Source organism: Ornithorhynchus anatinus, chromosome 17 (assembly GCF_004115215.2).
Source record: "Ornithorhynchus anatinus isolate Pmale09 chromosome 17, mOrnAna1.pri.v4, whole genome shotgun sequence".
NCBI classification, from domain to species: Eukaryota; Metazoa; Chordata; class Mammalia; order Monotremata; family Ornithorhynchidae; genus Ornithorhynchus; species Ornithorhynchus anatinus.
The window spans coordinates 22532801-22555730 of record NC_041744.1 but is presented as its reverse complement, the minus strand read 5'-3'; the positions used below and the strand labels follow the sequence as shown (position 1 = coordinate 22555730).

Genomic DNA, 22930 nt, shown 5'->3' with positions numbered 1-22930 from the left:
CTTCATGGGTTCGATACACATGTTTAAGCCAGGAATGATCCCCCAGTTCACTGAATGCAGCTGCTGCATAGAAATCTTTTTCAGGAACTATTTCATCTGGGCATTAAAACTGCTGCCCTTAGCCATATGTACCATTTGATTCTTTCCCAAAATATGTGCTTGCCATCATACAGAATATCAATGATTATTCATTTTAATTGTTACTTACCTAATTTCAAAATTGTAATGAAATTAAGAACAGTGTTGACTTGTGGAAAGAGCACAAGCCTTGGAGTCAGAGGACTTGACTTCTAATCCTGGACTCTGACATTGGCCTTCTGTGAAGTCTTAGTCACATCATTTAACTTCTCTATTCCTCCGTTTCCCCACTCATAAAATGGAGATTCAGTGTCTGTTTTCCCTCTACTTAGACTGTGAACCCCATAGAACAGGGACTGTGTCTGACCTGATTAACTTTTATCTATCCCAGTGCTTAGGACAGTGCTTGGCACCTAGTAAGCATATAAATATCAAAACCTAGAGGATACAGCCCGAGCCTGGAACTCAGAAAGACCTGGATTTTAATCCTGGCTCTGCCACTTGTTTGCTGTGTGCCCTCCGGCCAGTCTCTTAACTTCTGTGCCTCAGTTACATCATCTGTAAAATGGAGATTAAGACTGTGAGCCCCTTGCGGGACATGGACTGTGTCCAACCTAGTTAGCTTCTCCCTACCAGCACTCAATACAGTGATTGGCACATAGTAAGCACTTAACCAGCATAAACAATAAAGTTAGGAACAACTTTGGAATCGTGCTTCAATTTGGCTTCTAATTATTATAATAATTGTGATATTTGTTAAGTGGATATTATGCTATCATTCATAATTCCTTAGTTAACCTAATTAGTCTATCATTCTTAAACCAACATATAGATCATACTGTGTAAAAGAACCACATGGAGCACTGAGATAGATAAGTAACCTGCCGGACACATTCCCTGTCTCACATGGGCTTCACAGTCTAAGAAGAAGGAAGAACAGGTAATCTCTATTTTAAATTTGGGAGAACTGAGACTCATATATGCTAAATGACTTGTCCAAGCACACATCGGAGCTAGAATAAGAACCCAGGCCTGTGCTCTTCCCGCTATGCTATCTTCACATGATCTAGTTTGTGCAGGAGTGATCGAAACCAAACTTATCACGGGGACTCTTACCTAATATGAGAAATGCAGAAGGAATATCATGGAGTGGTCAGAAATGATTCTACAAAGCAGTAAAAGGGAAATTGCTCACTTTCTACCAATCTGGAGGCTGAGGTCAGGACGATGGGGAAGGGACATAAGCCAATTGTTTACTGTGGACATATAAACATTCCTCAGACAGACCAATCATGAGGTGCCCCAGCGGGAGAATTGCCCATCTCTTCCCCTAACCTTTTAGACAATTTCATCTCCAGCCGTTGGCCGGAAGCCTGAAACAGTGTGAGCAGCATTCTGCACAATATGTCCAGGGCAGCCCCATATATTAAGTGCCTTTCCCTCTTGCATCTTGTGAAGCACGATATTGTACCCCCGAGGAGCCATCTCCCCAAATGTTATGTGAACGTTAAAAAAATCACCAAAACCATTAATTTACTAGTCAAAACACATTTCTCAGCAGCAGTCTTACAATGTTCTCGCAAACGACCTGCCTATCGCTAGGTATAAATGAAAATTTAATGAGTGTTTTCCAAAGCCTTCTGAGACAATTTAAAGAAATGTTCCAGAAAATACCTCGCCGCTTAGTACTTTTACAGAGTGAGATAGCAAATATTATTCACATTAAGCTACCCTCTAGATTATTAGTTCCCTGTGGGCAGGGAATGTGTCTACCATCTCTCTTGCACTGTACTCTCCCAAGAAGTTAGTACAGTGCTCTGCACAGAGTACATGCTCAGTAAATAATACCATTGATTGATTCATCTTCCCTTGGAAGAAAAAATTACACCATTGACGTGGGGAAGGAACAGTCATTTGTTTGTTGTTTTTTTAGCTCCCAAGCTCTTAGTGCAGAGCTTTGCACCCAATGGTAATTCAATAAGAACAGTTTCTGCAACCATTATAGGCTTCCAAGCTAATCGGGACGAGAAACTATCTCGGCCAAATCCACGTGGCAGAATGAGCCCTTCGGCATTTAGTTCATCCGTGACACATTGTAACCAATTTGTTGTTATACTGTACTCTCCCAAGTTTTTAGACCTTTGCACATAGTAAGCACTCAATAAATACGATTGAATGAATGAATGCTCACCAGACCTCCTCCGTCTAAAGGAAGTGGTCCCCAGTAGGCTTCACTTTGGGGATTCAGGATTCTTTTAGAAATGCTTGATCTCTTCTCAGTACAATATCAGCCACTGCATAGGAGCAGTGAGTAAGTCGTGTCTGAGCTAGTGACAGAGTTCAATCTTCCCATATTCTCTATACAATTCCAGATTCTGGCAACTTCCTAATCCCTGCAGGTATTTTAAGTGAGGCAAAAATGCTACAGAATTGGTCACTTATAAAAGAAACTGACAATGTTCAGAGTGGCTATATCATCCAGAATTATAACCAAGTGGCAGAGAGCAGAACATACAATGAACAAGTTCAGTTTCCTCCAATGTCAAACATCCAAAGGACACGCGGCTTCCCAGTCTACTCAGGAGCCATGAGAAAGACGACAAGCGGTATGATTTGTGCAAGCTGTTGAGCTCATAATTCAAGGGAATCTATAAAGAATGATAGGTCATGTCCTACGATAATTATTGTTCAAGTGGGATTTCAGAGACCCAAACATGGCAGCTTTACAAGCTCAGCCTTATTTAGATTCCACAGATGATGATTAAGAGGAAGTTAGGCCAGGAACAAATGAAGGTTAGAACAGCTCAAAGGCGGCATTCCCAGGAATTTTGCAGCCAATGTCATTTTCTGGGTAAGAATTTAAAGGGTTCTTTGTGGATATTTGGAGTCACATGAATCATGACCAGAAAAGTTCAAAATGGAGCTTGATTAGAAAGTATCAAAGCCTGGCAGCAGGACAAAAGGAGGTAGAAAAGATGGAGGCAGGAAAAAAACCATCTGACCTGGTCTTCACCACTCTAGTAACAAGTCTTTGACAGAGAACAAATTGTCACCAAGCCAGTGCCCCTCCCACAGCTCCAACCCCAGAGCAAGTTCCAATTAGTGTCGCTCCTCCAGTCCAAAACTGGACAACATGGTCTTCTGTAGGGCCTTTTGCTACAGATATAGCATCAAGAGCATTTTTACTTTAAGTACTTTTATCCTAAAAACCCAGTTCCCCTCTACTTTGGATTCTGTTGCTGAGTTTCTCACTTTGGAAGTGGTTCCTATGTTTGCAGGGACCTTAGAGGTGACTCTGGAGAAAGTGTTGCAAGGGACGGGACTGTGGTTAGGGGCTCTCCCTGGAGAAATGTTCTAGGATAGGGCAAATCCTGGTGGACTTGGGCAAAATTTACACAAGATCTCATTAAGCTATGATGAATATCCACTGGAATGCAAGTAGCGCATCACCACCCGGTATAAATTAGGGCCATTGGCAGTTGTTTCCAATGGAGATACTGCTACCATCTTTCAGCGTCTACAATCTTCGTGGAAATTCTTCTAGTTTCTACTACTCAAATCTCTCCAGCTCCTTCATCCTTATGCAGAACTCTAAATTACATGAGGTTTTTTTTTGTTTATGCATTTGAAATAAGGGTATTTCCTAAGGGCTTACTCTGTGTGCTAAGAACTGGGGTGGAAATAGGATAAAATGGTTTACTGATGAGGAAACTGAGGCTGAATTGCCATTACAACTTGCCTAGTGTAGGTCTGGGATTTGAAACCACATCTCTTTACTCCCAACCTCATGTTCTTCCTGTTGATCATGATCAAGTGCTTAGTACAGTGCTCTGCACCTAGTAAGCACTCAATTAATATGATTGAATGAATGAAACTGGCTCTAGTTTTTCCCATTACATTGCAAGGCTCTCAAACTAGGTACTGGATCTTTTCTCCATGGTAATTCCCATTGTGCATAGGTAGGGGGTCACCCTTAATTAATCTACTTCCTAACTGACCAGTCCACCTTTCCCATTATCCTGCCTCTGCCCAGAGACATTTGGCTGAATCAAGCCCTGTAGTGTTCCAAGATGACCTTCTATAAAGAAATGCAACACCACCTGGGGAATGGCCATACTGGGGAATCCCTAGGATGCCCTGGGGCAGCTGGAGCCCCAGTAGCTAAGTTGCCATGGAGAGGCAGCCCAGCTCCATGATATGAGAGAAATGATCAAATGGTGCATAGCCATGGGGGAGTCCATGCTGGGACAAAGAAGAAAACAGTTAACTAAATATCCGAGGAAAATAATCAACAGAAATAAGAATAATCACAAAGCAGTTTTGAAAAACAAAATGGGCAAGGAGCCTGCAAGGCATATTTCACATTTACCCAGAGTTTGAAAGATAAGTGTAAATTAAATTTCCCGTCATCCCACCTAAGGCTATTGGTACTCAGCTACATTTCTAGTTAACTGAGGGGCATAGAATTTGCATGTTAATTATGCAATGAGCAAAAACTGCAAAAGAATATTTGTCTGGAAAATATGACTCCATCTTGCCACCATCTGACAGAGGAGCAAGAAAGAGAACATTCTTCACTGTCCCCCAATGGGACCAGCCTCTGTTTTTCAAAGGGACTCAGTAGAGAAGGTAGGAGCAAATCAGTGCAATTAATACGGAATCATGAGGAACCAGCTGCTCATTGTATAGTTTCGTGATCACACAACGTTGATCTCCTGGAAACTCTATTAGATGTATTGCACATTAATGACAATAATGGCATTTATTAAGCACGTGTTACATGCCAAGAACTATACTAAGTACTGGGGTAGATACAAGATAATCAGGTCAGGCACAGTCATGTACTACATGGGGCTCCACATGTAAGTAGGAGGGAGAATAGGTATTTAATCCTTATTTCATAGATGAAAAAACAAAGGCACAAAGAAGTGACTTGTCCAGTGTCACATAGCAGGCAAGTAGCACAGCCAGGATTAGAACCCTGGTTTTCAGACTCCCAGGCACATACTCTATCCACTAGGCCATGCTGGCATTCTGAGTGCACAAACTTTACTAAGATCTTAAGATACAAAGAATTGGAACACACTGGCATATTTCTGGCATTGAAATGCTTTACATTAATATAGGAAAGCAGCATGATCTTGATATTAATGAACAGTTGGGAGATAAAAAAAATTGAGATACTATGAAAAGCTGATCATCCAAACCTGATAGTTCAGATAATCAGAAGTTCAGAAATCAAATATGAATGGGTCTAATTCCAACAGGGGACTGTCCGGTTGTAACCAAACCTCAGCTTGGGCTACCAGTAAATTGAAATAGTCCTTCTTTGAATAATAGTCTCCCACAGTATTTATTTCCAGTATCAACGGTTCCTTGCCTAACCTCTCCATAGTTTTTCCACCTTTAAAACAGGAATGATATTTGTTAGCATTGGCCAAGGATTAATAATTTGTAAATAATTTTGATATCTTTAGGAAAAAAGGACATTTTCTATAAGTCTAAGCTTTATTGCTTTATTACATTACATAGTTTAGAAATAAAAATCTTTTGATCTTAAAATGGCAAAGTCATAAAATTGTCATGAAAGAAATTGAAAAGACATGCACCTGACTTCTTTAGACCATTAGCTTAAAAGTCCAAAGAAATTAATGGGTTGGACCCAGGAGCACATCAATCAATTGATGGTATTTAATGAGCACTTACTGTGTGCAGAGCACTGCACTAACCACTTGGGAAACTACAATTCAACAAAATTAGTAGACACTTTCCCTGCCCACAAAAAGCTTACAGGACATGGAAACATAGCCTACCTGAACCCTAACCCAGGGTTCAGAATGGTTGAATGGAGCATGTAATCAACTGATTAACATATCAGATTAATATCTTTTGAGGGTGCCAAAGGAATTGAAGTCCAAAATAAGGGCAGTTCAGTAAAAATAATTCTGCTTCCTGTTGGGGATGGGAGATGTACTTTGGCTCATTCACCCAACTGTCATCCTGCCCAAAGCAAAACTTAACAGGATTACACAACACTGTCTTACATTATGAGCAATTCAAAAATTTTCAGCTCCTCAATCTACTCTGAATGAAAACCTTTGAATTTCAGAACTCTGGATGAAGAATATACACATATCTCTGAGCCTCTAGTAACTCTTTCAAGCTCATTAAAAAACCTAGGGAACCTCTTGAGCTAGAGAGCCTACTTTCCTTAAATGCTCTCTAACTTCCAGGATAAAATTTAAATGTAGGAACAATCAGGCTGGGCAAGATGGTGAAAAAAAGTTGTGGTGAAATACAAATTTTTTAAAAAATAGAAAATAAAATAAAGCAGGAAATGAGTCACAGTGAAATTCCACACCATTGAGCTTTTATTTACATCACCTTTGTAACTACATAAATAATTCCTTCCTTCTAATCCAGGCTCTGCTACATTCCCGTTTTGTGACCTTGGGCAAGTCACAACTTTCCTGTGCTTCAGTTTCCTCATCCGTAAAATGGGGATTCAATATTTGTTCTCCTATCTCCTCCGATTGTGAACCCTATATGGGATAGAGACTATACACGATCTGATTATTCTATGTTTACTACAGGTCTTAGTACAGTGCTTGGTAGCTAGTAAGCACTTAAATGCCATTATAAATAAATATATATATAATATTTTTTTTTTACTTTCCTAGTCACACATTTTGGGAACATGTTTCTTGATGAAATTCCCTAGTTTCCACCCCTTGGGATCCAGGCCAAGCTGACCTCTGATAGACTTCTCCAAAACCGAGAGTCCACCCTGAAAGTTCAATAACAACAACCGTAGTATTTAAGCACTTACTATGCACCAGGCACTGTGCTAAGCTCTGGGGTAGATAAAAGTCAATCAAGTTGGACACAGTCCCTGTCCCATATAGAGCTTAATCTTAATCCCCGTTTTACAGATGAGGTAACAGGCACAGAGAAGTTAAGCAACTTGGCCAAGGTTACACAGCAGACAATTAGAACCCACAGATTAGAACCCAGGTGCTTCCAACTCCCAGTCCCAGGTTCTCAGTTCAGTGGTCTCTTTAGAGTCTTCAGCATGGTTCTTCCCCTTCTAGACTCTGAACTCAAGGTGAGCAGGCAACTTATCTGCCAACTCTGCTGCACTGTACTCTCCCAAGTGCTTAGTACAGTGCTCTGCACATAATAAGTGTTCAGTAAATACTATTGATTGGTAGATTCTTCTGCCAGTATTGACCACATACACTGGTAATGACTGCAAGAGGTCTACAGGAATTTCAGAGGAGGTGTTGTCAGGTTATAATCCATTCTTGGTCTGGATTGGCAGTGGGTAAGCCTAACTCAACTAACATGTCAACTCAATTTAATTGGCTCACACTATGATGAAAGAGTTAACATCCTTTGGAATGTTAACCCATATATTTATGAGAAGCAGCGTGGCGCAGTGGAAAGAGCATGCGCTTTGGAGTCAGGGCTCATGAGTTCGAATCCCAGCTCTGCCACTTGTCAGCTGTGTGACTGTGGGCAAGTCACTTAACTTCTCTGTGCCTCAGTTCCCTCATCTGTAAAATGGGGATTAAGACTGTGAACCCCACGTGGGACAACCTGATTCCCCTGTGTTTACCCCAGCGCTTAGAACAGTGCTCTGCACATAGTAAGCGCTTAACAAATACCAACATTATTATTATTATTATTAATCCATCACCAAATCCTGTCATCCCTACCTTCACAACATCCCTAATATCCACCTTTCATCTCCACGAGTAGTAGACCTAAGTCCAAGTTTCTACAGGAAAATTAAACTTCTTAACTAATTCTGTGTTTTCCCCAACCTAACTTGGCCATTGTCGGGCCACCATTTTGACAGAAGCACCCAGAATTCAGGTAGGATGAAGGGGTAAGTCCTGTGCCTCCAGGACCCCAGGCAGTGACTTCTGAAATCAAGAGGAATTCCATTCATTCATTCATTCAATAGTATTTATTGAGCGCTTACTATGTGCAGAGCACTGTACTAAGCGCTTGGGATGGACAAGTCGGCAACAGATAGAGACAGTCCCTGCCGTTTGACGGGCTTACAGTCTAATCGGGGGAGACGGACAGACAAGAACAATGGCACTAAATAGCGTCAAGGGGAAGAACATCTCGTAAAAACAGTGGCAAATAAATAGAATCAAGGCGATGTACAATTCATTAACAAAATAAATAGGGTAACGAAAATATATACAGTTGAGCGGACGAGTACAGTGCTGTGGGGATGGGAAGGGAGAGGTGGAGGAGCAGAGGGAAAAGGGGAAAATGAGGCTTTAGCTGCGGAGAGGTAAAGGGGGGATGGCAGAGGGAGTAGAGGGGGAAGAGGAGCTCAGTCTGGGAACGCCTCTAGGAGGAGGTGATTTTTAAGTAAGGTTTTGAAGAGGGAAAGAGAATCAGTTTGGCGGAGGTGAGGAGGGAGGGCGTTCCAGGACCGCGGGAGGACGTGACCCAGGGGTCGACGGCGGGATAGGTGAGACCGAGGGACGGAGAGGAGGTGGGCGGCAGAGGAGCGGAGCGTGCGGGGTGGGCGGTAGAAAGAGAGAAGGGAGGAGAGGTAGGAAGGGGCAAGGTGATGGAGAGCCTTGAAGCCTAGAGTGAGGAGTTTTTGTTTGGAGCGGAGGTCGATAGGCAACCACTGGAGTTGTTTAAGAAGGGGAGTGACATGCCCAGATCGTTTCTGCAGGAAGATGAGCCGGGCAGCGGAGTGAAGAATAGACCGGAGCGGGGCGAGAGAGGAGGAAGGGAGGTCAGAGAGAAGGCTGACACAGTAGTCTAGCCGGGATATAACGAGATATCAAGAGGTAGGTAGACACACACAGAAAAAAAGTATCAGTTTGCACAGCCTCAAAACTTTTCTGTTCTACTGTGCTGTCTTAAATATAAAAAAAGGAAAAGAAGAGAACTAGAATCAAATGACCATAATGGTAGCTGGTAAATGAGTCAAGCATCATTAAAGTCAAGAAGAAATACAGGAATCTGGAAAAACATTTTCATTTCAGCCCAGGACATGGTCATATTGAACAGTTACTTGTGTACATCATTAGGTCTTTGGCTCATTGCACTGGGTCTTTTGGCAGGCATCCTGAAGCTGCTTCACAACTACCTGTCACAACTCTACCCAACTTTGTGGATGAAAGCAGGGACAGAAGGAAGTCTGCTTACAACCTGGATTCTGTGAAGCCTTCTTGACAAATTTTGTGCCTCCTCTCAATGCTACTAATAGAGCAGGTGTCCAGAGGACTCAAAGTTAAGGGCATGAGAAGGGAAAAGGAAGAAAAGGGAATGGGAGGTGGAGGGTGAGGATGAGATAGGGAAAGGGCTGGATCCAGTATAATTGTGGCATTTGCTAAGCGCTTACTATGGGCCAATTACTGAGCTAAAAACAGGGGTAAATACAGCAACAGTCAGATCCAACACATATCCTGTCCCACATGAGGCTCACTACCATGATGCCCATTCCTTGCTATTCTCACTGCACCAGTGTGTTGTGTAGCTGTCACCACCCACCACCTCCACCTTTTGAGTGGGGTGTTTTGAGTTTTTTTTTAATTATTCTTTTAGTTAAGTGCTTACTGTGTACCAGGCACTGTATTAAGAGCTGGGGTAGATAGAAGCTAATCAGGTTGGACACAGCTCCTGTCCCACAAGGGGCTCAAAGTCTTAATCTCCATTTTACAGATGAGGGAACTGAGGCACAGAGGAGTGAAGTGACTTTCCCAAGGTCAAACAGCAGACAAGTGGCAGAGCTAGGATTAGAACCCAAGTCCTTCCAACTCCCAGGCCCAGGCACTAGGATCCACTAGGCCATGATGCAGCAATAACCATTAAGTGGCAGTGAGGGGGTTCAGTCACGTAAGGCCTGTAGGAGGTGATGGAGAGGAGCGAGACAAAACCCAAGAAGCTTGGGAAATGATATGGCCTAGTCAAACTAGCATGAGCAGCGGTCTGAGTGTCAGGGGATCTAGATTCTAATTCTGGCCTTCTACTTGCTTGCTATTTGACCCTGGGCAAATCACAACTTCTCAGTACCTCAGTTTCCTCATCTGTAAAATGGAAATTCAGTATCTGTTTTCCCTCCTACTTATACTGTGAGGCTCATGTGGGACAGTGACTGTGCCTTTGTTTCCCTCTACCCTAGAACCCAGTAAGTGCTTAACAAATACCACAGTTATCTATTATTATTATTTCTAATACCCATTTTGGGATGCCTTATTCCTATTTAAAAATGGAAGCTGAGACTAAAGATATCAAATCCCTTTCAGCAGCCTTGCTTTAAGAATGCAACAGGAAACCACCTTTTCCAACCCCAAAGAACCCACCTAAGCCACACCTCTTAGAATGGATTCAGAAAACTAAATGGCCAGTGAATATGCCTTAGAGCCTTTTAAACTTGTATGAGGGGAACTTGATCTTTTGAAAGAGTTCACCACAGTGTCAGATATGCAAGATCATCTGAATGGGAAGAAGAACTAGGATGAGACTATTTGATTAAAAAAAAAAAAAAAAAAAGAAGTCGCACATAGGCAAGCCATGGGATTTTATGATTGGCAAACTGAATTATTCACATCTGGAATGGTTTCTCCTTGTTTTCAACAGCATCAGGCTTGGACAAGTCACTTCACTGTTCTGGGCCTCAGTTCCCTCATCTGTAGAATGGGGATTAAGAATGTGAACCCCATGTGCGGCATGGAATGTGTCCACCTGACTAGCTTTTATCTCCCCCAGGGCTTAGTACAGTGCCTGGCACATAGTAAGCTCTTTATACCAAAATAAAACCCCACAAAAAACTATTTCATGCCAACACCTTTATTAGGGTGCCATGGTGACCTTCACCCTATCATCAGTCTGATTTCTCCACAGCTGTGGTGTTGGCCAAATACTGAAAAATCCATGAACATTTCTATTTGACATCAGGCCAACAAGGTGCTGGAATATCCTGCCAGAAACCTGTCAGATGCACTGTGAAAAGGGAACTGCCATAAAACATGTGTGAACCCTTTAAACAATATATTCCTGGAGTTTTAATGGAAAGACTTGCTATTGGCAATGAGACAGCACCTGAACCATTATCACAGTGCCTGCTAATCAATATTTACCGACTAGCTGGGCCAGGCTGTAAAATTGTACAGCATTTTAACAGCATTAATGTAAGGAAAGGGGAAATGTTTAACTCCTTCACTTTAGGTGCTGGTTTTCATTGATGGAGATAACAAATGGAAGGTTTTACCTGAAACAGCAGAATTAGAACCACATGAATTCCTTGCAGAACCTTCAGCTTGGTAAACATTAAACTATAACTCTGAGCCAGCAAAGGTTGCCCTTCAGTTTTTTTTTTTTTATATCTCTCAGCACTCAGATGGAGCTTGATCCTGTCCTGAACTATTCAGGCCCTCAGAGAGGAGAGCAAGATGGCCAATGGACCCAAAAATAACAATAACAAAAGACAACACAGGAACCCAGCATGTTTAACTCAAAGAAGAAAAATGGGATAATATACCACCACCCAGGCTGAGAACACCTGGCTGTGTCAAAGGCATCCTCAGTACTCTGAATAGGGGCTTCTAGCCCAGCTAGATGTCTCCATTTCTGACTCCAAGGGCCAGGTAAGTTGGGAACAGTGATGATGGTGATCACAAAGGCAGTAGCTTTTCTTTCAGGCCGGGGCAAGGGAGAGAGAAAGTAATGGAGGATGGAGAGGACAACAATGGGGAGGATGACAACGATGCCTCCAAAATGTCCTTCACACATCCAGGGTCAACATCGCTTTCCCTTTCCCCTCCTCACAAGCTCTAATGGCTCCTCTCTTGAGCCTATCTGGCCTCTAGCCCTGTTGCCTTAGAAGCTGTGAATCCCCTGGAGGGTAGGGAGAATAGCAGTGAAGCTCTTCTTGTACAATGAAGTTCTGATTTGGGGCAAAATTCTTGGGTCCATTTGACCCAGACTAAACAGCTCTGACACTCAAGGATGTGGAATAGGGGCCCCCAAATTGTGGAGCTGGGAGCACTGCTTCAATTCATCCTGATACAGGGATGTCCCTGTTTGTACTAAGGTCACCGCCTCACCTGTTGCATCAGGGTGACCCTGTGAGACTCAGGGTGGTGATAAATCAGAGGAGAGGTTGGAGACATCTTTGGAGTCATAATCCAATACAGCTGCTGGCTTCCCCCATAATTTATTTTAATGTCTGCCTCCCCGTGTAGATCTTGTGGTCAGGAATCATGTCTACCAACTCCATTATATTGTACTTTCCCAAGTACTTAGTAGGGTGCTCTACACACAGCAGCCCTGAATAAATGCCATTGGTTGACTGATAGATTGAATGACAAGCAAGTGGCCTCAACTCCCTCTTTTCAGGGGCATGGGAAGGCCTTTGGGGGACAGTTATTTCATATGCCAATGAGTAGAGAGGTATGGCCCAGTGGATAGGGTATGAACCTGTGATTCAGAAGGACCTGGGTTCTTGATCCTGCCTCTGCAACTTGCCTGCCATGTGACCTCAGGCATGTGACTTCACTTCTCTGTGCTTAAGGTACCTCATCTATAAAATGAGGATTAAGACTGTGAGCCCCATGTAGGACAGGAACTGTGTCCAACCTGATTAGCTTCTATCTACCCCAGCTCTTAGTACAGTGCCTTGCACATAGTATGCACTTAAATGTCATTTTAAAAAAAAGAGGGACTGGGAAAGGAACTTTACAATTTCCTTCTTGATATCCCTCATTTTTAGAGCCAGGTTTATCATGGTGCCTTCCAGCTGTAGGCACAGAGTGATATACAATATATAATAGCAAAATACCATGTTACTGAAATACAGAGTAAAAAAAACAACACACACACACTACTTTAAAATCAGAGGATGTAGAAAACTGTTCGCCTGACAACCATACGAACTCAACTTGCAGTATCTGGGTGCCTTCCATTTCCGCAATTGGCTCCATAATCTGAATTTCTATTCAAAAGAATAATGTGATGACATCTTTCACTATTTTCTCATTACAAAAGCTCTTCTCCGTTGTGATCTCACCAGATGCAAGCTGTTAAACCAGATTCCCACATAAAAGCCTCTAAGAAGAAAAGTTACAGGCCCACAATCAGGCCTGTGGCTGCCTCCTGACACAGTTCAACAACTCATTTGCTTTGGCTTTCCCTTTCCAACCCCCACCCCTAGAAAAACTGGATCAAGATTGCAACCTCCCCCCACCTGGCTCTGAAAATAGCTATTTGGTGAGACAAAAATCAATGGCTTCAGCATATAAAGCCTTAAAATGATAGAGTTGAGGGGGTTTTTTAATCATTATTTCAACTCACAATCACTCAATTCATTTTCTCTAGAAGTGTCACCTTTCACCCTTGAAAATAGACCCATTCTATTTACATAGAAAGATTAAAATGTTGCTGCCAATAATGACACTTTTTATGGTATTTGCTAAGTGCTTACTATGTTCCAGGTACTATACTAAGTGCTGGAGTAGATATACGCTTATCAGGTTGGACACAATTTGATAGATGAGGTAACTGAGGCACAGTGAAGTTAAATGACTAGCCCAAGGTCACATAGCTGACAAATGGTGAACCAGGATTAGAACACTGATCTCCTGCCCCCCAGCTCCTTAAAAGCAGTTTCAGTACTTAGGAAAAAAAAAATTTAACCAAAGGAAAAACTATAATTATATAACTTAAGAAAAAATAAACTGATGAAAAAATAACTAAATTAGATGCTATTAGCATTCCTTATGCCAATGGTTTTTGCTATTTCCCCCTGCGATGATAAGAGATTACCAGAGTTTGTCAGTAGAAAGTTTTGAACAAATAGTTTTCTAGAGAAGTTTACTATATAATGAATAAAAAGCCCCAAATTTAAATATTCAGAATCATTTGTTACATTCAAATCTTGAAGTTGTCTTGCTTATTTCAAATGGACAGTTAATTTCTTAAAGTTTAAGCTAAAATTTCCGACTCAGAAAGCAACATTTGCAAGTTCACAGAAGCCGTTCAGCCTGGATGTGAAATGGGAAATTGCAAATGGAGGTAAACTGCTCATCAAATCTCAACCAAATTGAGGAAATGTTCTGCATTTCCAATTACACTGTATTACTTTACACATCCTAACTCCCAAATAAACTTGTAGTGAGGAACTATTATACTAGTTTCCTAGGATAAAAATACAAGGCCAAGAGAAAGCAAGACCCAAAGAGAGAGAGAGAAATGCAGAGACAGAGAGAGAGACCCTGAGAGAGACTGTGTGTGTGTAAGACCCAGAGAGAAAGATCCAGAAAGAGAACACAAGACCCAGAGAGAGAGAGAGAGACAGAGACAGAGAGAGACAGAGAGAGACAGATTCAGAAAGAGAGGAGGGAGAGAGAGTGTGGGTGTGAGAGAGAAAGAGAACAAGACCCAAAGAGAAGGTAAGAAAGAGAGAAGGTGAGATCGAGAGCTAGGGAGGGAGACAGAGAACCAGAGAGAGCAAAATCTTTGTGAGCAGGGAATTTGTCTGTTTATCATTGTATTGTACTTTCCTAAGTGTTTAATATAGTGTTCTGCACACAGTGGATAGAGCACAGGCCTGGGAGTCAGAAGGGAGTGGGTTCTAATTCTACCTCTGCCACTTGTCTGTTATGTGACCTCGAGCAAGTCACTTTACTTCTCTGTGCCTCAGTTACCTTATCTGTAAAATGAAGATTGAGACTGAGAGCCTCCTGTGGGACGGGGACTGTGTCCAATCCAATTTGCTTGTACCCATCGCAGGATTTAGTACAGCACCTAACACATAGTAAGTGTTTAACAAATACCAGAGTTATTATTAAATATGGCCAAATGAATGAATGAGACCCAGGTGAGAGTAATCCCGAGTGAGATACAGAGAGTGAGAAATGGGGACCCCAGAAAGAGAGCGAGAGAGACTGAGACTGCAAAGTGACAGACCCCCAGAAGGAGACTGAGACCCAAATGAGAGACTGACCCCTAAGAGAGAGAAAGACACAGAGAGAGAGAGAGAGCTGGAGAAAAAAAGGAGTTATGAAAAAAATTCCATTTTTAATCCTCAATGACTAGTTAGTAATATACTTTCACCACTGCTCCTTTCCAGAATATCCTACTGTTCTCAATTTATAAGTTAAAGCATTACAAATAAAACTTCTATGATTATGAATTTTTACTTTCTCCAGAGGAGAAAGTTAAATGTTCAACTTCCTGTCAGAAAAAAAAATAACTCAAGAGCAATGAATCCTGTTCTAGGCTGGCGACAAACCACAGTTGCTGTAATTCTGCCAGTTTCAAGCCTCTGAAGGTGGCTACTTTACCTGAGAGACAACATTCAGTATCCTGGAACCAGTCATTCTTCAGCAGAGCTGAAAGTCTCTTCCACATCACCACTCCCAAACAGAATGATTCAAAGCTCCTCCTCCCAATGTTGCCAGCCTCATCACTGACTACACCTGCTCCCACTTTCCCTGTAATGACTCACAGCTGCACTATGTGACAAGGTAAAGTCAATTTGCAGTAATGTTTGCTGGGCTCTGGGAGGTGCTGAGAGGAAAGTTATCAGGGGGTCTGACATCCCTTTGAGGTAGGAAGAGGCAGATGCCAGTACTATCTTCTACTGTAACTTAGCCCACACCTTTCACTCCTCTAATGCCAACCTACTCACTGAACCACATTCTCATCTATCTCACCACCAACCTCTCGCTCATATCCTGCCTCTGGCCTGGAACATCCTCCCTCCTCATATCTGACAGATGATTACTCTCCCCCTCTTCAAAGTCTTATTGAAGGCACATCTCCTCCAAGAGAACTTTCCTGACTAAGTCCTCTTTTTCTTTTCTTCGACTCCTTTCTGAGTCACCCTCACGCTCCCTATATTCATCCTCCCGCCCAGTGCCACAGCACTTATTCATTTATTCAATCATATTTTTGAGCACTTACCGTGTGTAAAGCACTCGACTAAACACTTGAGAGAGTTCAATATAACAATAAACAGATACATTCCCTGCCCACAATGAGCTTAATTAATGTGTCCCCCCTGTAGACTATAAACTCATTGTGGGTAAGGAATATGTCTATTATACTGTTCTCTCTCAAGAGCTCAATACAGTCATCTTTACACAGTAAGCACTCAGTGAACACAATTGACTCACTGCCATTCTGCCTCTGGCAGAATTACCAAAGAACATTTGGGAGAAAAGAATAGTGTGTGCTCTCCTAACCATTCTCCTAACCATTTCTGTAGTTACAACATCCCTAACAGCTCCTCTAATAACCTCCCATAACATAATGGATATCATGTCCAGGATACTTTTATTCCTTCTTCAGCATTTCATCACAGAACACATTTATGCAACTTCATGCTCTCTATACGTAGAGGAATCGGTAAGGAGCGGACGGACATTAGGCCCTAGGTTTTATAAAATATGCTACTCAGACCACATATTTAAGAACAAAACCTTTCTAAAAAAATCTTTTCCAGGAGGCACTCCCTGATTGATCCCTTTATTTTGATGGTTATGCCTGCTGTGTGACCTTGGTCAAGTCACTTGATGTTTCTGTGCCTCAGTTTCCTCATCTGTAAAATATGGATTAAATAGACATTTTTCCTCCTCCTTAGACTACGAGCCCCATTTGGGACAGGGAATGTGTCTTATTTGATTATATTGAACCTACCCAGTGCTTAGCATATAGTAATCTCTTAACAATACCACAAGTAGCATCAAATTAAAGTCATTATTTTATCCCCTGAACTCATCTTGTCTTCCCCAGTAGAAAACAGGGATCACATCAAAAGGTTGTGTGTGTCATCCTCAGGCCACAGTCGAAGTAGGTATTCAATTTAAGCTGTTGATAATGATGATATAGGCGATAATGATTATGACATGCTATTTCTAGGTGAGACCAATGGCCCATCCTATTGAGTCTGCTATCTCCAACAGTGCTAAGAAAATAATTTGAGGAAGAATATGACGGTTACCCTTCTTGACATCTATCCTCATGGCTATATGGTACAATTATAATGCTGTATTGGAAAACAATAACTATTCTCTTTCTAGAGCTGTACAGAGAATCAAGTGAAGCCAAACTGTGACCAATACATTATTTTGGAACTTCGTAACTGGATAATTGGGAAAGTCAAATACACAGAGAAACCAGCAATACCAATAACGGTGCCAATTACTGTGCAACATCTACAACCTTTTAAGCACAGGCTTATTTCAAACAAAAATAGCAGATGGTATTGCAGGAAAACAAGTCATTATATTGGTTTTTCCTTTGATACACAACTGTTGATGAAAACTATTTTTGAAGTATATTGAGCCTCGCTAATTTTCTGGTATACAGTTTACAACCTGCAGATTTAATCCCAATAAACGGTGTAATTTAATTAATCTCAGCTGGAAAAAAAAGAAATTGAAAAAACTGACTAAACATCACACTGGAGCAAATGTTCTATAGATCCTGGCAAAAGACCCATTTGTTGACAAAACGGCAGACAGGCACCAAACGCTTATTTCGGTCCTGGCCCTTTTTTTCAATAACCTAAGTGTCCCATCTTCTCTTTGGGAGAGAGGAGAAGATTCCCAGCAGACAGGAGTGCTGGCAAGAGAATTAATAAAGTGGCATTTATTGTGTGTGTATTTTTTAAGTGGTCATGACAGGCCATTTTCTGAGGGGAATATTTTTCTCTGCAGAAATTATTTCTGGATCTGTTTATCCCAAAGCAGCTGAAGAATATAAGCACAGGAGATCACCACATCACAGGGATGTGCACCACAATACAGAGAAAAGGTTCTGCCCTGCGATCCGACTCCAGTGTCTTTAAATCCTCACATTGGGGGGCAGAGGAGGAGGAACACACTATGACTGTAGTCCAGTGGGAAAGGGAAGGGAAGGGACTTCGGGGTTTAGATGGTACTGATCCCAACACCCAACAAATCTCTTCTCCCTCTTCCACTTGGCAATGTTTCCCCGCTCAAATAATCAGTGCCTCATAAACAAGTCTAGAGATAAACTCCCTCCTCAACACAGAATACAGGAGGCCAGAATTTGGCTTGCAGTATGAGGCTGGAGATGGAATTTTCACTAAACCATGAACTCTACTTGGCTCGAGAAATGCCGTTTTTTCAAAATGAGTCACATAATGAACACCATTGGTCGGCTCAAGCCCTATCGATATAAATCCCTCCTGGCTTGTGATTTATGCTTTCAGCTTGGCCTTCGCTTTCATTCCTGGAACCTTTTATTTCTTTTCATTACTTGCCATTCTCTCATTTTCTTCAGTTAGTTTTAGCATCCTGCATATATTTCACACCTTTATTTGTCTTTCATAATGGATAAAAGAGTCATCACTTTCAATGCTGGGGAGACATATCTTCATTATCTTGGGAATATCTGGACCAAAATATATTAAAATGTCACAAGAGAAAAATGAATGTATATGGAATATATGAATATGGTTGGGATAGATTTCTATCTTGACCTGCATTAGTCAGTGAGCAGCATATTGACTGACTGCTGCATCTTTTGCTCTGCAGAAACAACAAATGGATTTGAGAACAATGAGCTTTGAAATAAGTTTTTTTCTCTGTTTCCTTATATTTTGTCAACCGTCTGCTTGTTATCTGCTATCGACTCTTTCCCTTCCCGAGATCGATTTTTGCATTCCAGCTAAGAGAGTGCCCAAGTGGAGCTCGTCATGTAGCCGATCACATTTCTTGCTCAGAATATTTCCTAATATTTGCAGGTTTAGATGCTCAGTTGCTTACATATGCATGTCTCAGACTCATGTTGGATGGTTCGATTGAGTGATCTGACACCCGGTCAGGGGCAGATCATCACAAAACTCAAGTCAGGCAGTGTCTCTGGGTGGCATTTGACTTCCTTTCTCAAGGAGTTGTGAAAGGATCTATAAAACAGAACATTAATGCCCATCTGCACAAGGAACCACCAGCTATGGACAGTCCCTGCCTGGAAATGGGATTAGGTCTGATAGCAGAGGAAGCAAAGAGGGAAGCATTCATTTCTCTAAGTTGTCCCTTAAAAAAAGGAGTCTGATTAATAATAATAATTGTTATTATTATTATGGTATGTTAAGTGCTTACTATGTGCCAGGCATTGTACTAAGCACAGGGGTAAATACAAGATAATTGGGTTGTAAACAGTCCCTGTCCCACATAGGGCTCACAATCTTAATACCCATTTTCAAGATGAGGTAACTGAGCCCCAGAGCAGTAAAGTCACTTGCCCAAGGTCACACAGCACACAGGTGGCAGAGCTGTCATTAGAACCCAGGTCATTCTGACTTCTAATAATAATAATAATAATGGCGTTTGTTAAGCGCTTACTATGTGCAAAGCATTGTTCTATGCACTGGGGTGGATACAAGGTGATCAGGTTTTCCCATGTGGGGCTCACAATCTTAATCTCCACTTTACAGATGAGGTAACTGAGGCACACAGAAGCTAAGTGATTTGCCCAAAGTCACACAGCTAACAAACAGCAGAGATGGGATTAGAACCCATGACCTCTGACTCCCAAGCCCATGCACTTTCCACTAAGCCATGCTGCTTCATCCCCAGATTAGGTATATCTCCACTTGGAGAAGTGGCAACAGTCCCCATGGATCAATCTGTAGGAAGTCTGGAAGAGCAGAGGGTCCTTTCAATGGGAAAGGAAACAAACAGCATAGCTTCTGGGCCCTAGGATTTCAAGTTGGGTGACCTGACAGATCCATTAACAACAAGTGACATGGCAGGTACAGTTTTGACCCCTGCTTCTTGTTCAAAACATTCTCCAGAAAAAAATGTTCTGTTCTCCAGAGTCCTATCCAAAAATTGAATATCTCTCTCCATTTTGAAGCTAATGGGTGAGTTTCTAGCTGAGCAGAATAATTCACTTTCTTGGTACAATACATCTCTGTTGTACTGTATTTTCCCAAGCATGTAGTTCAGTGCTCTGCACATAGTATGTGCTCACTAAATACCATTTAGCAATTGGTAGTCAGATTTTTGTAGGCCCAAGAATTATTGACTGTCAGTAGATTAATTCTAATGACAAGGTAACTTAGGAGAAACACTACTCTCTTGGCTGTGTATTTTGTCTTTCTAAAATTATGTTTGGCTATCACTGAAATCATCACCCCAACTTCTTAGTGATCAAAGTAGTTAGAAAGTACCATGGTCCTGATTGTAGCAGGCATGGGGGCAGAAGCTCCCTGGCAGAGCCTGGATTTGTACTATTAAAACAGTCTAAATCATTCACCCCCAAAACAGACTTAAGGCTTAAGAGATCTAGTATTACAATGAAAGGTTTCTTGAGGCCTGAAATATTTGAATACTTTAAACCTAAGTGAATTTTAATAATGATGGTATTTATTAAGCATTCACTATCGTGCCAAGCACTGGTGCTAGTTACAAAGTAAATCAGACTAGACCAAATCTCTGTCCCAATAAGCTTGTAGCCTAAGAGGGAAGGAGAACTGGTATTTTATTCCCATATTCCAGATGAAGAAACAGAGGCAAATAAGACCAAGTGACTTGCCCACACAACAGGCAAATAGAGAAGGTAGGATTAGAACCCAGGTCTCCTGACTCCCAGCCCATGCTCTTTCCACTAGGCCACACTTAGAGCTGAGTTATCTGACTATTGTGCCGGGGTGTTCAAGACCAGTAGAGGGTTGAATTCATTCAGCTAGGAATCGAGGCTGTGATTCCAAATTCTCTAGCTTAGCTATTACAGTCCTCAACCTTTGCATTCCCCCAGACCCACAGTGCTAAGTCTGCTAACCTTGAGGTGCCTAGTATTTCAACCATGAGCTTAGGACATTTGGGAAAATTAAAGTAATGTGTGGTGTGATGTCTTGGGGTTAAGCTAATCCTATTTTAATTCCTTTGAATTTCAGAATCATCACAGAAATATTTACCTCCATCATTATCTCTAAACTGTTTTCCCGGTCACTTGTTGTTTAATAAACATTAATGCTCAGTTGAATCTTCTTGTAATGAAAAAGATAGATGAACTCAACCATTCAGTTTTGCTCTGAAAATGTAAACTTACAGCTTGTCAAACAAATAAAGTACAAGCACTTACAAGGAAATATGACTTCCACTCGCCTGGTTTGGGAACTGTAAACACAGTGGAGTGATCTCAAACTGGATAACACAGGGTCAGGTCAGTGTTAGACAATATCAGCTTGATTCTCTGGTTTCTTGAAAAATGCCAAAAGCCATTGACACCCATGTGGACAGGTCAGAGTTATTCTTACTGCCCCTTTCAGGGATAGGCTCCACACGCTACCTGACGGAGATCCCCAGGGGTTGGGTTAACTGGGATGGTGGAAGATGGGATTAGGGGGGCGGGGGCAGGTGAGAACCCCGGTATAGACTTGTATGGTGATTTTCTGTCTGAAAGCTTCACCTGCTCCCTACTGTACAATGCCGAATCCCTGATGGAAAATCACTGGCTGCTGCCCAGGTGTCATGCCAAACAGAGCAACCAGTTCCCGGGCTCGCAGAGCTGACCCTGGAACTCCCGAGGCTCCAGTAATACATTCAATGGGGAAGGGGGAGTTGGGGCAGGGGATAAAGAGGGAAATGCTGGGAAGGATCTATGGCCATACTACCCTGAACACACCGGATCTCATCTGATCTTGGAAGCTAAGCAGGGTCAGGCCTGGGTAGCATTTGGATTGCAGACTGCCTGGGAATACCAGGTGCCGTAGGCTTCAGAAGCAGCCTGACCTAGTGGATAGAGCAGAGGTACGGGAGTCAGGAGGACCAGGGTTCTAATCCCGGCTCCGCCACTTGTCTGCTGCATGATGTTGTTGGGTGAGTCACTTCACTTTTCTGTGCCTCCATTATCTCATCTGTAAAATGGGGATTAAGACTGTGAGCCCCATGTGGGACATGGACTGTCTCCAACCTGATTAGCGTCTATCTACTCCAGTGACTTGTACAGTGTCTGGCTCATAATCTGTCTCATATACTTGACAAATAAAAAATAAGAAGGAATGGAAAGAACTAAGGGAGGATGGGAGCAATGGGGAAGAAGAGGGAAGGAAGAGGAAAGGGGAGATGGAAGGAGGGAGAAGGGAGAAGCAGCTCTGACATGTCTCTCCACCAAAGTCAGTAGGATTGAATCCCCCAGTAGGAAGCTCAGTCAGGAGGTGGTGTTCGCTGAACAATCACTATAGCCAAGGCACTGCACTAGGAATTAGGGGGATTTGACCTCAAGGCACTTTCAATTAGATGATGCCAGGTGCCTTTATTCTTTCATTCATTCATTCCTTCAATAGTATTTATTGAGTGCTTACTATGTGCAGAGCACTGTACTAAGCGCTTGGAATGAACAAGTCGGCAACAGATAGAGACAGTCCCTGCCATTTGACGGGCTTACGGTCTAATCGGGGGAGATGGACAGACAAGAACAATGGCAATAAATAGAGTCAAGGGGAAGAACATCTCGTAAAAACAATGGCAACTAAATAGAATCAAGGCGATGTACATTTCATTAACAAAATAAATAGGGTAATAAATATATACAGTTGAGCAGACGAGTACAGTGCTGAGGGGATGGGAAGGGAGAGGAGGAGGAGCAGAGGGAAATGGGGGGAAAAGAGGGTTAAGCTGCGGAGAGGTGAAGGGGGGGGTGGTAGAGGGAGTAGAGAGAGAAGAGGAGCTCAGTCTGGGAACGCCTCTTGGAGGAGGTGAGTTTTAAGTAGGGTTTTGAAGAGGGGAAGAGAATCAGTTTGGCGGAGGTGAGGAGGGAGGGCGTTCCGGGACCGCGGGAGGACATGGCCCAGGGGTCGACGGCAGGATAGGCGAGACCGAGGGATGGTGAGGAG

At 42.3% G+C, this 22930-nt stretch overlaps 1 protein-coding gene and 1 pseudogene across 1 annotated transcript in view; one reads left to right on the top strand and one right to left on the bottom strand.

Annotated features, from left to right (window-relative positions):
- SAMSN1 (SAM domain, SH3 domain and nuclear localization signals 1) overlaps positions 1 to 15518 on the bottom strand; it is a 188404-nt gene extending 172886 nt beyond the window's left edge. Inside the window, exon 1 of the mRNA XM_007669505.3 lies at positions 15402 to 15518. Within this exon, the coding sequence (XP_007667695.1) occupies positions 15402 to 15437 (36 nt within the window). The 5' untranslated portion in view covers positions 15438 to 15518. The remainder of the gene's footprint in view (positions 1 to 15401) is intronic.
- A 6174-nt stretch (positions 15519 to 21692) lies between these two features.
- On the top strand, positions 21693 to 21811 carry LOC114817989 (annotated as a pseudogene).
- The last annotated feature ends 1119 nt before the right edge of the window (positions 21812 to 22930 follow it).